At 35.6% G+C, this 18,016-nt stretch overlaps 1 protein-coding gene across 8 annotated transcripts in view; it reads left to right on the top strand.

Annotated features, from left to right (window-relative positions):
- RYR2 (ryanodine receptor 2) overlaps window positions 1–11,139 on the top strand; it is a 343,878-nt gene extending 332,739 nt beyond the window's left edge. For all 8 annotated transcript variants that reach the window (XM_065730001.1, XM_065729961.1, XM_065729984.1 and 5 more), the window contains 8 exons: window positions 775–835; window positions 2,080–2,226; window positions 2,310–2,444; window positions 4,019–4,175; window positions 5,391–5,455; window positions 7,133–7,233; window positions 7,972–8,023; window positions 8,877–11,139. In XM_065730001.1, the coding sequence (XP_065586073.1) occupies window positions 775–835; window positions 2,080–2,226; window positions 2,310–2,444; window positions 4,019–4,175; window positions 5,391–5,455; window positions 7,133–7,233; window positions 7,972–8,023; window positions 8,877–8,972 (814 nt within the window). In that variant the 3' untranslated portion in view covers window positions 8,973–11,139. The remainder of the gene's footprint in view (window positions 1–774; window positions 836–2,079; window positions 2,227–2,309; window positions 2,445–4,018; window positions 4,176–5,390; window positions 5,456–7,132; window positions 7,234–7,971; window positions 8,024–8,876) is intronic.
- The last annotated feature ends 6,877 nt before the right edge of the window (window positions 11,140–18,016 follow it).

The raw sequence follows: 18,016 nt of genomic DNA, 5'->3' as shown, positions 1-18,016 counted from the left end.
ACTGCTTAATCTTCACTGTGTGCTCATGACTCTTATTTAGGGAGAAAATTAAAATAATATTTTTGTTGATATTCTTGGAAAAAATGAGACCAAAATGAAGCAGTGGGAGAAGATTGATGATATGTTTATTTTAGAATCATACCTTTCTGTTATATTTCTAATGTCTGCTTTATTTCATATGCATTAACAGCAACAAAAATAAATTATGATTTTGTGCACATTCCAATACCCTTCTTGGAGAAATCATTGCATACTTAGATGAATGTGCTGTGGGGAATATAAACAACTGTGACAGAGGTTTGCAGAAAATCACATTCTTCAGAAATCTACATTTATCTACTTTATACCAGCTTTAAAACTGCATACTTGTGAAGCTACCCAAACTCAAGCATCCTCTGGATTCAGTATTTAAATATTTGCTGCACAATGAAGAGTGTAGCGTCAGTAGAAGCAGTCCTCAAGCTCAATTGGGTTCAGTGTTAACAGATGAGTTCCCTTCTGACAGGATGGCTTTGCATTGTAGACACTGATCAGCTCCACATCTGATGACTCCAAAATAGAGTGTAGTTAATTTATTTTTCTGCTTTTATTTCAGGTAAGTCTATTTCAGAGGAGAAGTAAATTAGGAAAAGGTTCTGATGTATTTCAGTTTGAGATAAATAAATCAGCTGTAATGTCTTATGTTTATGAAGCAATAAGCTTCCTGTAGATTGTATTGTGTAACTTCTAATTTTTTTCTTATATAAAATGTGATTTATTTATTTATTTTTACAGGCTAAACTCCATTGATGTTAAGTATCAAATGTGGAAGTTAGGAGTTGTTTTCACTGATAATGTAAGTTTATCAGTATTTATATATGCACACATGTATACCTTCTTAAAAATATACTCATGTTTACTTGACGGGCTTCAGACAGCATATAGGATACTTCGAATTATATTTAATTTACTGCATAAAGATCTTGGATGTTTAGAAGAATTTCAAAGTCTTTTCTCAGTTACATGACTATTAGGAATCTGTTTGTTACACTCCTTTCCACCTCTGCCCTTCTGTTATGTATATATTTATTTGGGAAGAATAAACAAGTATTATGCTGCAAAATTGAGAGAATATCTATTTACATTCTAATTAAAATTTTTTGTGTTATTCATAGTCTTTACATCTGTAGTCACTTGATTATTTCTGGAACACAGTCAGATAATGTTTAATGTTTGTGGAATTACTGTAATTTATATCACTGAAACTGTTGGTAGGATAGGATACAGAATGAGGCTAATGATTTTACTTATTTGAAATATGCATCTTAAAAAATGGAATGATGATCAGGGTCATTTAAATACTTTGCAGTTGAAAATACTGCTCATCTTATGAATGCAAACAGTCTTATGATTGTGGTTCACCTGTGTCAGCTGATTTTTCTGGTGCAAAAATTGCTGGGAGAACAAATCATTTTGAAACAAGGACAGATAGAAACTCACCAGGTCCACAGAATGCATGACCTGTAAAGAGTTTGAGTCTGTTCATGGTTATATTTCCTCTAACTGAACATCTGAAATTTCTCATGTTAATATGTACTTGTCCTTAAGTCCAATACAATTTAAATGATAGAGAAGGAAGTGAAATTAGTATTTGTAGGAATAGTAAACTATATACATTGTATTAAACACATAAATAGCAGTTTTAGTAGCTTGAATTATTTTTAGAATTACTTATTCCTTTCTTTTGTCACTGAACTCTTTATTGTATCAATATTTGTATGTAAACATTAAGAAATTCGTGAACAAAAAATCATTTCAATCAGAAAACTTGTTTTGAATGAACAGTGGTTTAATGATTTCAAAATGAGTTTTTAAAAATTTAAATACAGAATTTCTAAATTTCTTGTGGACTCGGCATTTGCAGATTTAATATTTTTGAATAAAGAGAAATTTCTCAAAGATTGTGTGAGAAAAAAAGTCACAATATTCTGTTTAATTGGAAGTATTATGTATTAAGTTAGACATAAAAGTTATTAATTTTATTTGTAATGCAGTTTTTTTGTTTGTTTGTTTGTTTGTTTTTGTGTGTGTGTGTGCTAGTCTTTCCTTTACCTGGCTTGGTATATGACCATGTCAGTCCTTGGCCATTACAACAATTTTTTCTTTGCTGCTCACCTCCTTGACATTGCAATGGGATTCAAGACATTACGAACTATACTGTCATCAGTGACCCACAATGGCAAACAGGTATTAACTGTCATCTATTTTCACTGTTCTGTTCAGAAGACCTTGTAGAAAGGCAACTATAACTGTGTTGGCTTTTTTTCCAGCTTGTCTTAACAGTGGGATTATTGGCAGTAGTGGTATACTTGTACACAGTAGTGGCATTCAATTTTTTCCGAAAGTTCTACAACAAAAGTGAAGATGGTGATATGCCAGACATGAAATGCGATGATATGCTGACAGTAAGTCTTAGTTTGCTATCTACTTTTTTTTTTGAAACAGTTATATTTTTGTCCTTCTTTATGTAATTCTTCTTCATACAACAGTATCATTAGCCATCAAGAGAAAGACTAATAGGAGATAAAGAAACAAATTAATGAACATCCCTTGTACAACTGGATATACCCTGTGCATGTTAAACAAATACTTTCTTAAATGGATAAAATAAATATGATAGTATTCTTTATCATAGTTTCTGCAAAAATGAAAACCAACTTATAGCCATGAGCTCAGTCAGTTAAAGGGCTGAATCTATAGGTTCTATAGGTCACTCAGGATGATGATCAGTTACAGGAAATAAATTTCATGAGTAATTTAAGTTCTGTAATAGTTGTTTAAATTTTAAAATCCATTACTTTGCCAGGGGTGGTCATGAAAAAAACTTCATTTTGCAATTCTGTTACGGAAAATCACTTTTTAGTTGTTGATTTGGTGCCAGGCTTTGGATAGTAATTAAAGCTTAAATCCTACAGGTATCTAAGATGTGTTACCTTTATGATCAGTCTAAAAGTAACCTAGAACAAAATCAAATATATTTTAGTATGTTATGCAACATGAACCACTTCTAGGGAATTTCATAGAAGCGCCAAGGTTGGAAAACACCTCCAAGATATTCAGTCCAACAATCCACCTACCAATGTTTTCCACTAAACCGTGTTTCTCAGTATAGCACCTAAACATTCCTTGAACACCTCCAGGAATGATGACTCCACTGTGTCCCTAGGCATCCCATTCCAGTGCCTGACTACTCTGTCAGAGAAGAAATTTTTCCTAATATCCAACCTGAACCTCCCAGTGCAACTTGAGACCATTCCCTCTAGTCCTTTTGCTAGTTACACAGAAGTGGCTCCCACCTCATCACAACCTCCTTTCACGTAGTTCTAGAGGGCAAAATAAGGTCTCCCCTGCACCTCCTCCAGGCTAAACAATCACAGTTCCTTCAGGCACTCCTCCATAAGTCTTGTGCTGCAGACCCCTCACAGCACTGTTCTGAGACCCTTTCCATAATTAGCACAAACGACCTCAGAAGTTGTTTGATGTTTTTTTTTGTTTTCTACTGGATGGTGAATTTATTGTTGTTGTTTTGTTTTCTTTTTTTTTTTAATTATTATTACTTTTTTTTTTTAATTATTTTTTTTTAATACCAAAAATGGGGCGAGTGATTCAATCTTGAGCTAGGGGGAGTGTGAGTGGAAAACAGTGTGGATTTGGTTGTGATGGTAATTCCTACTTGCACATTACCACATGCTGAAACTTTTATACCTCATTCATGATGTGCTGCTGTGCTTAGGGTAATCAAATATAAAATCTTTTTGAATTGAGACATAAATACAGACTGTGAAATGCTACAGTTACAGCTTCGCAGCAGAATTTCTGTTCTCGCCAATGTGTACATAACCTAAAAGAGAAATGTTACTTGACATTGCCTAGTTAGTAAAACATAGAATAGTTCTGCTAATTACTGAATTTGCTGCAATTGATATTTTTAATTGCTGATGCAGAAAACTTTGTATCCTTTTATTTGTTTGTTTTATAGTGCTACATGTTTCACATGTATGTTGGAGTACGTGCAGGTGGAGGCATTGGTGATGAAATAGAGGATCCAGCAGGAGATGAATATGAAATCTATCGGATTATTTTTGACATCACTTTCTTCTTCTTTGTGATTGTCATCCTGCTTGCCATTATTCAAGGTATATGTTTATAGCTTCCAGTGACGGAAAGCATTATTTAGCATTACATGGATCTTAGTGTTAAAGATACTGCTCGTATAGGTTTCTACCAGGACACTAGGGCAGATCAGAAAGCAGCTTTATAAGGTAAATCAAACCAAGATGGTGTTTGTCTGGATGCTGTTTTTCTTAGTCTCCATATGAACAACAGGCTCCACCTGGATCAGAAGTAACAAAGAAACTATTTGCTGTAAGAACAGTGATTTCAATAGAATTTCTATCTTCCCTTTGTCCTTTCTAAAAGACTTCTGTACTGGTGTCACAAGAGAATTGAATATAAAGAATTATTATTACTATCTTCTGCCAGCTAACAAGTAAATTATACAGTTTTCCCCTTAATAAGAATGCTTTCTCACTTCCTACAAGGGAGTTTAGAAGGCAACTCTGAGCTTCTGTTAAGTTTATAACTCTTACTGAAACAATTTGTTTCAAGGGCACGGTGCATAATTTTTCATAGCCTGCAGTAGTATATAACAAAGTACTTATTCATTTTGTGACTAACCTAAAAGTAGAGACCATAGCTGACAAGCTTTGAGTATAATCGTCATCTGGTATCCATCAGTTTTACAACTCAGTAGTTTCAGTAATGATTGTGTAATCAGTCTGTACTTGTGTTGGTGTAAGTAAAGGGAGAATCAATAAGAATTTATAATCTGAGCCACTATGTCTGTAGTTTTTCTTCTTTCCACATCTCCCTGAAATGGTCCTTTCACTTCTGTAGAGCTTTAACAGTGGAACCTGAATCTAGCTGGCAGCTGTAGTGACAGAGAGTGCATAAGCTCTGGGCCTCTTTATATCTGCTGTGTAATGAATTCCTGAAGCTGTTAAATGTATTGTAGTATTCTTTCTTTGTTAAAGCTTCCACCACGGTAAAATCATGTGCATCTTTTCACACTGAATCAAGGTCAGAGTTCTACAAATAAAACAGGAACCTGCTTATATACCTTATTTTATAATTTCAAATTATAATGACAGATACAGGTAGCTATTATCTTTGACTAGCTCTTTTTCCTTCATATATCTAGATGTTTTTGTGGTTTCTGGAAGTTATAACACATTCTACTATTTCCAAATAAAAATATCATTTAACGTTCTTTGTCAGAGTTGTCCTCAAATTTCTAAATATTCTTTGTCATAGTTCTTGAACATTAACTGTTATTCTGTCTTAATCCCTAGGGTTAATTATTGATGCTTTTGGTGAATTAAGAGATCAGCAAGAACAAGTTAAGGAAGACATGGAGGTAGTACATTTGCTGAACTATATCCTATTTTCAGGTTTTCTGAATATCTGTGTTCAGTCAAAGGGTGATACTGAAAGGAGAATAAATGTACAGTTCTGTGCACGATCCAATGCTCTTACATCTCAGTTTGTCTGATGTAAAAAAGTAAATGAGAGAGAATTTACTTTTGCTTTATTTTCTGTTTTATTCAACCATCATAAGAACTCGTAACAGAATCATAGAATGATTTTGTTTGGAAGGAACATATAAGATCATCTAGTTCCAAGCCCCCTGCCACAGGCAGGGACACCTCCCTCTAGATCATATTGCTCAAAGTCCCATCCAGCCTGGCCTTGAATATGTCCAAGGAGGGGGCATCCACAACCTCTCTGGACAGCCTTTTCCAGTGCCTCAGCACCCTCACTGTAAATAATTTCTTCCTAATATCTAGTCTAAATCTACCCTCTTCGAGTTTAAAACCATTTCCCCTTGTCCTGTTGCTACATGCCCTTATAAAAAGTAATTCCCCCACAGCTTTCTGGTAGGCCCCCTTCAAATACTACACTAGAAGTTCTTCTCAGAGCTTTCTCCAGACTGAAGAGCCCCAGCTCTCTCAACCTGTCCTCATAGGAGAGGTGCTCCAGCCCTCTGATCATCTTCATGGCCCTCCTCTGGGTCCACTCCAGCAGCTCCATGTCCTTCGTGTGCTGAAGGCCTCAGAACAGGTTGCAGTACTCCAGGTGGCTCTCATGAGAGCAGAGTAGAGGGGCAGAATCATCTCCCTCACTCTGCTACTCATGCTTCTTCTAATGATAAAACTCTGCTAATTCAGGTTCTGAATAACATTTACTGCTCTTTGATCTTCACTGTGAAAGAGGAATGGTATTGACAGCACAAACTCTGTCTCTGCATTCTACTTTTAGCATGGTTTCAGTTTGTTTGCCAGTTCCTAATGTTCTTTAATATGTTCTTCAATATCTTTTGTAAGTTTAGCCAATTTTTGGCTGCTAATGATAAATTGATAAAAAGCCAATATCTTTAATTTTCTTTTGAACTTTTAAACTTTTGATTGTATATTTAATATTTGTTCCTGTACATTATAATGGATTCCATATCCTTGGCTATTTAAGTCTTTTGAATCTTGTGACTAGAGATTTCTAACACTTGTTAACATTGTGATGATACAATTCATCTCAGGTGCGATTTTCTTTGGTTAATCTATATATGAAAATGTCCAGTATTTGCTGGTTTTCTGTTCTGTCATTTAAGTGTGAATATAAGAAAACAGAAATATACTGAGGACTACTGTGTTGTGTAATATAAAGGCATATTCAGCGTAAAAATTCAAGCACTGAGGTAGATATTGCCTTGTGCTACACTGAGAATTGCTGACAGTGTTCAAAAGAAAAAAAATTCTGTTCAATACCATTAATTCTCTGCATACTTGTTCACCTACTGGTATTGGGATTGATTGGTTGATTGAACATTAATATGTTAATTTGGCAGTTAATTTTCTATTCAGGTGCTTTGGCTGAAACATCCAGTCTCAATCACAAAAGTGGCTTTTCTGTTCAGCACATTTTATACTTGATGTGTTGGTATTTTGAAGAAAACTACTACATCTGGAGTGTCTTTTCCTAAAAGGAGTGCAGAGATGCATTATATATGTGTTACTGTTTTCTGTGTTATTTATTTTAGACAAAGTGCTTTATCTGTGGAATAGGAAATGACTACTTTGATACAGTGCCCCATGGCTTTGAAACTCACACACTGCAGGAGCACAACTTGGCCAATTATTTGTAAGTACAGTAAAAATGAGCTTCTTGTTAACACTGCAAGTACCTGATTAACTCTATTACATGAATAAAAGTCATTATGAGTGCTTTGATGTGCCCTCATTGTCTGAATGAACAAGTGAGATATTTCCTTTTTGTTCTCTTCTTCTTTTTTTTTTTTTTTTTAATCGAATCCATGTCTAGAGAAAAAGTATGTTATTAGCAAAGGTTTTTTTGCTTTATTGAAGAGACAATTTCTGTAGAGGTAGGTGCAGGAAGTTTACAGACTTCAATATATTTTTTCAGTTTGGTAGTAAAACATGCATTGTGTGTGAACTAGGGAATAAAAACTGGGAGTCTAGTATGTGCTTAGTAAATACTTCCTATTTCTTAATTATATTAAGGATTTATTACTTAAAAAAAATCCTATTGCCATTCTCTATCTCCAAGTTAGTGTTTGTAGGAAAGACATTGTTATTATAATTTTCTGAAAGAAAACTTAGAAATTCTTCATATAAGGTAAGTATTTATTGCAAGTGAGAGGGAATCTTCTGCATTTTGGCATATTTTTCATTGAATAATATGTGCATATTAAAAGTGTGAGGAAAGTATGTTTGCAAATACATAAGTATAATTTAGGAGCTTTTAAACTTATGAACAGCATTTTTTCATGGTATGTGAAATGTTGAGAAAATACCCATGTATCTGTAGATTGCCTAGTGCTTCCAAATACTGTATTAACAACTCTTTTTGTCATTGTAGATTTTTTCTGATGTATCTTATTAACAAAGATGAAACAGAGCATACAGGACAGGTAGGTTAACAACTCTTTGAGTACCAACAGTTATTAAATAAAACTTATTCTAAAATATTGAGACTTAACAAAGCTAATTTTATTCTAATGAATAGCACTCTATATGGTAAGATACTTAATTGTTATTCTTAACATTTCATAGGACTTTTGATGCTTAATTTTAGATTATAAGTTTTCTAATGCTTTTGTTATCTGACCTGATTTTTTTAAAGTATTGCTTCCACAAAATATAAATAGAATCTATAAACAGAAATAATGAGAAACATTTAAGCATCCCATGAAAACAGTATTCCTTCTTTCTCACCATTGAATCTCCTTTTATTGTTTTTAATATTACTCATCAGTTATATGATCTTCTATGTATACATTTCTATAGAAATCAATATGAAAGGACTTGTGCTTCTATTTTAAATGAAAGATGGGAGAACAATTTAACGAGAATTTTTTCATTGCTGTTTATTTTCTTTCAAATCTTTAAAGTCTGTTTTATTTGATGCATTTCTTGCATGCTTTGAAAGGACTGATGCAGAAATTCAGTCAAATTCTGTGACAGAAAATATTCTGCTTATGCTGGCATTTGATCTTACAATCAGCTTTACTTGAGCTTTGCAATGCTCCTGGATGTGAAATGACCTGGTCCTCTTCTATGTGTTTTCTTTTGTGTTATTTGACTGGGGGACCAGATGTAAAATCTACTCTAAACTCATTAAATAATTAACATGACTTTATAGACTTACAGGAACCAAAGAATCAAGAATGGGAAGCAATACATAATATATATGTATATATTTATTTTTCTTTTGAATAGGCATTCTTGATTCTTTCTTATTTTAATTGATTTAACTTCTTTCAGGAATCCTATGTATGGAAAATGTATCAAGAACGATGCTGGGAGTTTTTTCCTGCTGGTGATTGTTTCCGCAAACAGTATGAAGACCAGCTCAACTAAGCAAAGACAAGGATTTCCACTTGAAAATATGTCCACGTGTTTTCCAAGTCCTTTGGGAATGTCCAGCGGATTTCTTAAATCCCCAAAGCTGTGTGCTTTTGGAGCACCAAAGCTCTGTTTTTAATGACCCACATGCGCTTTTATTTTCTTGTGTATTTGCTTTGAGAACACTGGAGTAAAGAACAATGAAAAATAACAGCAACTCTTGAAAACAAAACAATCACTTGCACATGCAGAAGAAACCCATGTAGATTACATGCACATGTAAGAAGAGACTTGAGTCAGCTTCTTTCTGAAACTGCCAGATTATGCCCTTATCTATAAAATCACACAGGGTGACACAGTAGCAACACTCATTCAATCTATTTATTTCATCATCCTGGAAGGAACTATGTAGTTCACAGAGCACTGTAAAAGATTGTTGTGGACACTAAGTTGTTGGGAAATAGTGCCTTACTATATGTGGGTTGAGCTATGCAGAAGATGAGTGCATGATGACATCGTATTTTTATTTTTCTGTCTTCCTTTTCTTCCAAGTTAATATTTATTTTGTGAATTTGGTGGGTTTGGGAGGAAGGGATTTGATTGTGCACATCTTTTTATTGACTGGAGTGTCTCAGGACAAGATTAGGTTATTCTCATTGAGTTCTGTTCACATTTACCTTCCTCTTTAGCTTTTGCTCTTATTTGGTAATGCTCTGATACAACACTGCAACTTTATGAAATCTTTGTATGAAGACGAGAAGACTGCAAAAAAAAAAAAAAAAAAATACAAAAAAAAAACACTTTAACAGGAAATGTTTCATTGCATGTTTATTATGCAAGATTAAAACAATCAAAGAAACAACCTTCAAATCAAGTTGATCAACATGAAAAAAACATTCACAATAATAATTATCTCCATAGTAACAAAGTGTTGTGGGCTTTATTGTACATCTGAAACAAGTGTCATCAGCCAACATTGTATGTGTTATGAATCTGACCGTAGTTTTGGTTTCTTCTTCTTTCTTTCATTTCTGCCACCTGTGATTGATAGTGGAGTTGAAGATTTTCTTGTTAAATTATTTTTTAAAATCAAAGCTGAAGCAATATCCATTCAGGGATTTCATCAGTTGCATCATAAAACATCAATGATGTGTACATCACTCCATTTTGAGTCCTTTTCAATTGTAATGCCAGTCTTTACAAATAAAAAAAAGAGATTCAGAATGGAAACCTAATGGTCTTGGGAGCATTTGAGGACTTACTTATTGAGTCTTTTTATTAATCCCTGTGTTAATTGCACCTACTTCCACACAGGCCTAAACTTCTGTTTTGTAGAATGATAGAATGGCTTGGGTTGGAAGGGACCTCAAAGATCATCAAGTTCCACCCCCCCCTGCTACAGCTTGGGTTGTCAGCCACTGGATAAAATACTTGGTCAAGGTTGCCCAGGACCACATACAACCTGGCCTGAAACATCTCCAGGTCAACCTGTTCCGGCACCTCACTACTTTTTCCATTAAAAAAAAATACAAAAAACTTTCCCAACATCTAATCTGTATCTCTCTTCCTTTAGTTTAATACCATTGCCCCTTGTAAAAAGCTGATTTTCTTCATGTTTATTAACTCTCTTTAAATACTGGAAAACTATAATGAGTTCTCACAGCCTTCTCTTTTACAGGCTGAACAAGCCCATTTCCTTCAGCCTACCTTCTTTGGAGATGTGCTCCTGTCCTTGGATCGTCTTTGTGACCCTTCTCCAAAAGCTCCACATCTTTCCCATATCAGGGGTCCCAGACATGGGTGCAGTACTCCAGATGAGGCCTTACAAGGGCAGAATAGAAAGGGAAAATCTCCTCCCTCACCCTGCTGGCCACTCCTCTTCTGATGGAGCCCAGAATACTACTGGCCTTCTAGGCTGCAGACACACACTGCTGGCTCATATTGTTTCTTCATCAGTCAGGACCCCTAACTCCTTCTCAGTAGGCTAGTCTCAAGGAGTTCTTCTCTCAGTTTGGGATGACCTTGACCAAAGTGCATGACCTTGCACTTCATTTTGTTGAACCTCATTAGGTTCACAAGGATACATCTTTCAAATTTGTCAGGTTTCTTGAATTAAAGTGTTATTTCTCCTGGTTTTCTTGCTATTCTATTGCTCCACTTTATTTTCTTTTTCAAAAACAAACAAACAAACAAAAAAGGTTGTATCAGTATTCAGTTATAACTAAGAAAACTTTTAATGAAAGGAATAATAATTTAAAAATGATTATTCTTCAAAGAGAAGCTTTCAGTACAGTGGTTTATGAGTAATCCTACTCAGAAATTGGCATCCTGTTGAGGATTCTCATTTTCTATTGTCATGGATTCTATGGTATTTGAGGCCAAAGGATAGATAGACTGGTGATGGTGGGAAGAATAGGTACAGTGGATAAAATTTGAATCCAGGTTTTAAAACATCCTCCCTTGAATCCAACTTTCTTGGCTTTGTGTATTTGATTTAGAAATCAAGGACTGTAATAATATTCCTTTTTGGGGTTTAAAACATGAGAGTAGTTTTCTGATGAGACAAACAGACACACGTTTATTTGATTTTTTTTTTACAATTTGTTGAGAAATAGCTAATGATTCTGTTTCATGTTTCAAGATCCCTTTCTTTTGAAAAAGATTTAAACTGAAATTTGTGAGCAAATAAGAGAATTGAATTGGCATATTTTTTTAACCTTAACTTCTGTGTCTTAAGGCTTCTGGAACATACTTAATGCTGTATACTGTGAGATAAATACATGTGAAGTGACACTTAAGCACTGTGCTCTTTAAGCATGGCATCTACTGATCATCTGGTGAGACAGAGGTTTCCTTGTAAGTATTGAAAACCTTTATTTATTGAACAAAGCTAATTAATAGCTTTCACAAAAGTGACTTCCAGCAACTAAGAGTTGGTTTGCAAGAGTTTGCAAGATTAATGTTAATTGCTACAAGCATGTAGCAAGTATGTATACCAAAGAAGTAAAATGTGTATTTAGATATTTTTTTCAGTATGTATTCAAGATACTCTAAAATAAGTTTATTTCAAACTTTCAATTGCAAATTCATCTCAAGAGAGAACTTCGTAATTGCATGTGGTAACTAGTCTACTGAGTAATCAGGAGCAGAATGAAACAAAGGCTGATATCTTTTTGAATATCGTTGACAAATTTTTACTCCAAAGCTGGAGAAGATTTTCTTTAAAAATAAAATTATTCCTTCTGTTTTCAGAAAATGGAAGAAAATTGTAGAATTACAGTTCTGTGTCTAGTGAAGTTCAGACATAACCTTTTAAAACTACCATGATTAATCCTCTCTGTTCTAAATTACTTTCAGTCGAGGAATAAAATTTCAGCATATTTCTGTCCTACACGTGACATGATCAGCTTTTGAGATATGTTAGGACAATGCTATGAATTGCTCTAAAATTGGTATTGAACAGAAGCCCAGTCATTCACAGTTTGTTCTTTCTCAGCAACTACCATGCAAATATCTTGTGATACCTGCAGCTTCATCTTCCATAACATATGGTAGCAGAAGGTAGAATTCAGCAAAGTATAAGGATTTCTTTATTTCAGCATGTGATCATTATGTCCAAAAGCCAGAATGTTTTGTAAAGAAAAGACAACAACGTGAAAAAAAATTGAATTGATTGGGAAAAGCTGCTGAGACCTGACTTCACCATGTTACAGTTGAGTATGCACTGTAATGAGAAGTGGATGATTTGATTTTGAGTCATAAAGTAGATAATAAAGTTAGGGAAATATCTGGAAATATCAAAAACCTTAGGGAGCTCCTAGTCAGGGAACATCCTGTATCTTATGAAGACATAACATGTTTTGCTTCCTACAGTTTAGGGGGGTGGGAAATGGTTTGAAATTATTTTAAATTTTTCATAAACTCTAAGTGAATAGAATGTGATGCACATAATGTGAGTGAATTGAAAGAAGACTCATGATTTGCTTTTATATTTCGTTGAAGATTGAAGAAAATGTTATCTTCATCTTTAAGCCACAGCATGTTGGTAGTGCAGATCAAAATTAAGGGAGCAGAATAGATGAAATCTGATTTAAACAGTGGCATCCAGTGAGGCTGAGGTTGCTGCTCTGTCCTGTGCCCAATCTAGGCTAAGAGCATTCAATTCTGAAAGATTCCCTTCATCATCTACTTCAGTGCCAAGGAAAGAACTACAAGTGACCATTTGTGTGTTCATTTGTGTTAGTGGCTCTGCCCTCTGGCAGCAGACAGCATCCTGAAGTGACTGCTGATAATCAGAAACTTGCAGATATCTCCTCATAAGAAGTTAAATTAATTAGGCAGTTGCTCAGTCTTGATGGTAAGACAAATGCTCATATCATTTGGTTCATCCTAATGGAAGGGAAGAAATATATCCACTGACTAGGAAATAATCCAGTGATCTGACCAGGCTTTGTCTGAAGATGATAAATTTTCAGTCACTAAGAAAAATGTTATATATATTTTAAATATCAACATTTTATAGCAGACTAAGGGGCATCACATACTGCTGTAACTACTGGGCACTTTCTAAGTGTTTCACAGTATTAACTTAAAGTGTTAATAAGCCCAGTTTTTGCTATTGAATATTAATATAATATATAAATCCAAACCTTGTTATAGTTCTTAACTATTTAAAAGATTCTTCTTCTTGATCCTCATCTGTGTACATAGGTTTAAGCCTATCCATTTGACAGAAAAGATTAGTTTTGTTTCTGTCAGTTTCTGCTTTAGAAAATAGTAGTTCCTAAGGTTTTATACGCGTCTGGAAAACTTCGTTGTTTAAATAATGTGGCATAACAGAATAAACTTGGAACAGGAAATATCAACACTACATTTCTTCTTTATGTTTGGTGATATGTAGAATTAATGCTGATAGATAAACCCATAATCTCAAAATTTGCCTGCCCCTGGTTCACACTTAAAGATTATCTCTCCTTATTGTTCTTACCTTTAATAAGGCAAATTTGTTTTCTGTTTGATCAGAATTCTGCTCAGAATCAAAAGTTGAATGGAGGACATGTTCATACCAAACATCACGTTTTCCGTGTGGAAAACACTGTTTAATTTCAAATTGACTCCTATTTAATCTTCTGCAAAACTTTAGAGAGAAGATCCAAAAATATTTTGATAAGTATCATTATTGATGCCTTACTTTTTGTTTATTCTATACACTGTTATCTGCTCAAGAAATAAAAAGACTGCTACGTTGGCGTCGTCATTTGTCATATCATAGCAGATCAGAAATTATTTTCCATTAAGGATACATTGATTTTTCTTCTAATATGAAATTAATGGATAATAATTATAGAGAGGACTTACTCGTACATCCATTTTCTCTGACTATTCTGCAATTTCAAGGCATTAGCATTTTTAAGAGGCTTTAGAAAGGCATTTCATACTGTTACTAGTTCTTAGAGTGTTTTTTGCACCAAGAAATCAAAAATCATGAGAATTTACTTAGTAGTGACAGATTCTCTTGGATGACAGTCTAAGCAGACGTGATCACAAAAATAAATAGGTGAACTCAGTAAAACCAAATTTTTCTGATGATCATAATCAGTGAAGGAAAGATGATTAGTAATTATGATCAAAACTTTTTTTGGGAAAAAAGAGAATGACTACAGAAAATGCATATTTAATGACGTGGGTAATTAGATGTCTCCTGCAGAAGTGCCGAAAAGCAATCAAAACTGAAAGCTCATTTACAAAGTATATTCTGAAATATGATTATTGCCTGAAGGGAAAAATATTCAAGGTGCCACACTTTTTTGGAATAGTTCTTTTGCAAGAAGACAGGGAGCAACCTTCAGTGTCACTTGCAAATAAAAATAGTATACAATGAAGAAATTATTATTTTTTAACAGTTTTAGAAATGTCTGAATTTGGTAGAGGGCAGATGTATCACTGAACACAATTTGTGTGGCAGTTTTCTAGCATGTCTACAAACTCTAAAGCAATTCAAGACCTGCATAGTCACTGCCCTGGCTGCTGTGAAACATTTACCCTCTGTTATGTTCTTGAATGTGTGCAATGCAGCAAAGATGGACTGGGGCTTGGGGAAATTACAGACTTAGTCTCAGAAGATTACATTTATAGGCACAGAGAGAGCAAAATTATTACCAGGATGAATTCACAGGGAACTCTGGAGTCTTTGTGACTAAATGACACCCTAAAGTCATTGAAACAATTCTGCTTACTTCTTCAGATTCCACAAAAAAGGTTTAGGAGCAGAAGGCTCTGACAGATCTTTGGACATCTAGCTTTTAAGATAGTGAGAACTAAGTGGACACATCCCTATTTTCTGAAAGGACAATGAAGTGTTTTTCAGACTTGTGAGTTCTTCCTACCAAAAGCTTCCTTCTTTCTGCTGTAAACTAGATAGAATGATATAAAAACAGCCTGATGTCTCTGATTCACAATTGTAATGAAAATATAAGTAATTTGAGTAGATAGTATTTGAAACTGGATGTTTGCTAGTAACCTCACTGCTTTTAATAATAATGTGATTTTAGCACTAGGAGTAAGATTGAAACAGGAGGATTTTTTGTTTGTTTTTAAGAAAATAATCATAAAATTGCTAGATATTTCATATCTTCATTAAAAGAAACAAAATTTAACAGGTTACATTCCTACATTTATTTCCAGCACATCTATATGAAGTGCATGTTGGTTACTGAAGTGTTACTGGAACCTGGTGCTCACCACTGCAGAAATCATTAAAGAGGTAAAGATCAGAGGCAGCCTGGACTACAGACCATGCCCTGGTAGTTTGTGGTCTTGAGGAATGCAGGCCTGCCAAGTAGCGGAGTCAGAACCCTGAACTTCAGGAGAGAGAAATTCCAGCTGTTTAAGGAATTATCAGGTGAGCTTCTTGGGAAGCTCTCCTCAGGGACAAGGGAATAGAACCGAGCTGGCATCTCTTTAAGGATATCGTCCTGAGTGTGCAAGAGCTCTGTGCCCCAGCAGAAGAAACCAGACAGAGGAGGCAGGAAACTGGTGTGGACCTGCTAATCAAATTGGGGGATAAGAAGGAAAAGTATAGGTAGTGGAAGCAGGAATGCATGGCCTGGGAAGAATATAGGTGTGCCATCTGGACGTGCAGAAATGGGATCAGGAAAGCCAAAGTGCATGCGGAACTGAACTTCACGAGGCATGTGAAAATTAACAAGACGTTCTTTAAATGTAATGATCAGAACAGACAGACAAAGGAGACTCTATGCCCTCTCATAAATGAGAAGAAAAAATTGACATCAGGAGACGTGGAGAAGACTGAAAGTGGTACTCAGTGAGTTCTTCGTCTCAACCTTCACTGCTAGTCAGGCTTCCTGTGCCCATTACGTCTCTGAACTTTTAATCAGAAAGCAGAAGAGAAAAATCCCTCTCACTGTAAGAGCAGAGCTAGTCTGGGACTCCCTCATGAGGTTGGAAGTGTGCAAGTCTATGGGGCCAGACAACTGCATCCCAGGATTCTGAAGGAACTGGCTGATTTAGTTACCACGACACTCGAACATATTTGTAAAGCTGTGCCTGTGAAGCAATCTCCAGAGTAACTGGAAAAAGGAGAAACATCATTCCTATTTTTAAGAAAGAGGGAAAGGAAGACCTGGGGATCTACAGTCCTGTGAGTTTCATGTATGTTCCTGGGAAGATCATGGAGGGCATCCTCCTGAAGTGATGTTAAGAAACATGCAGGATGTGGCGGTGATCTGAGACAGCTGGCATGGTTTTACCAAGGGCAGATCATGCTTGACCAATCTGATGGCCTTCTGTGCTAGAGTGACAGCATCAGTAGACAGAGGAAGGGCAACTGATGTTATCTACCTGGACTTGTGCAAGTCCTTTGACATGGTCCTGCACATCCTTATCTCTAAGTTGAAGAGATATGGATTCGAGGGGTGCACTAATCAGTGGATAAAGAATTGTTTGGATGGTTACAGGCCATGTTGTCAATGATGGAAGCTAGTCCCAAGTAATATCCCTCAAGGATCCATACTGGGACCAGTGCTCTTTAGTATCTTTATCAATTACATAAACAGTGGGATCCAGTACTCCCTCAGCAAGTTTGGTGACACCAAGCTGAGTAGTGCAGATGATACATTAGAAGGAAGGAATGCCATCCAGAGGAACCAGGACAGGCTTGAAAAATGTGCACACGTGAACCAAATGAGATTCAACAAGGTCAAGTGGAAAGTATTATACTTGGATCAGGGCAACTACAGAAATATAAACAGGCTGGAAGAAGAATTCATTGAGAGCAGCTTTGAGTAGAAGGACTTGGGAGTTCTAGTGGGTGAGGTGCTGGACATGAGCCTAAATTGTTCACTTACAGCCTGGAAAGACAACAATATCCTGGCTGGAATGAAAAAGAAGGGTGATAAACAGGGAGTGGGGGTGATTATCTTACCCTTCTCTGCCTTCATGATGCCCTGTCTGGAGTACTGATCCCGCACAAAAAGGATATGGAGCTATTGGAATGGATCCAGAGGAGATCACAAGGATGATCAGAGAGCTGGAGCAACTCTGCTGTGAAGAAAGGTTGAGGCAACTGTTTTTTTTTTAGCTGCATTGCTTTCCTGGAGATTTAAACTCTCTTACTGGCTCACCTCTGCATTTCTCGTACGTATGTCCCTTGCCTCCGCAGTTTGTGTCCTGTCTAGCAGGGCCCGAGACCCAGCTTGAGGTGCAGGCTGATCTGAGATCCTGCAGAACACTCCTGCCTGGTGCTGAGGACCATGAGTGCAGACCCCTGGAAGGTCTGCTCAGGTCTGATGCTTTGGTATTAATGGCAAAAACATGCTCATGTGCTTTCAATGTTCAGATATTGTTGGTATTTTTGTATAGCACCTCTTAAACAACCAATTTTGTTCTCTCATGAATAACTGTGGTGTTTGCTGCTCGAGAGGTTTTATTTTTTAGAGTTTTTTTTTTTTAATTAAAATGGCTTTACACAATGAAGTGCTCAGCTGTGTTATATTATAGCACTAGCATACCTGAGGTAGTAATTTTACTGTAATGTGTTT

The sequence above is a fragment of the Cyrtonyx montezumae genome, unplaced genomic scaffold, assembly GCF_038088225.1.
Source record: "Cyrtonyx montezumae isolate F1298 unplaced genomic scaffold, pur_monq_1.0 scaffold_0, whole genome shotgun sequence".
Taxonomy (NCBI): domain Eukaryota; kingdom Metazoa; phylum Chordata; class Aves; order Galliformes; family Odontophoridae; genus Cyrtonyx; species Cyrtonyx montezumae.
Note: the sequence above shows the minus strand (reverse complement) of the source record. Positions and strands in the feature narration are given on the sequence as shown.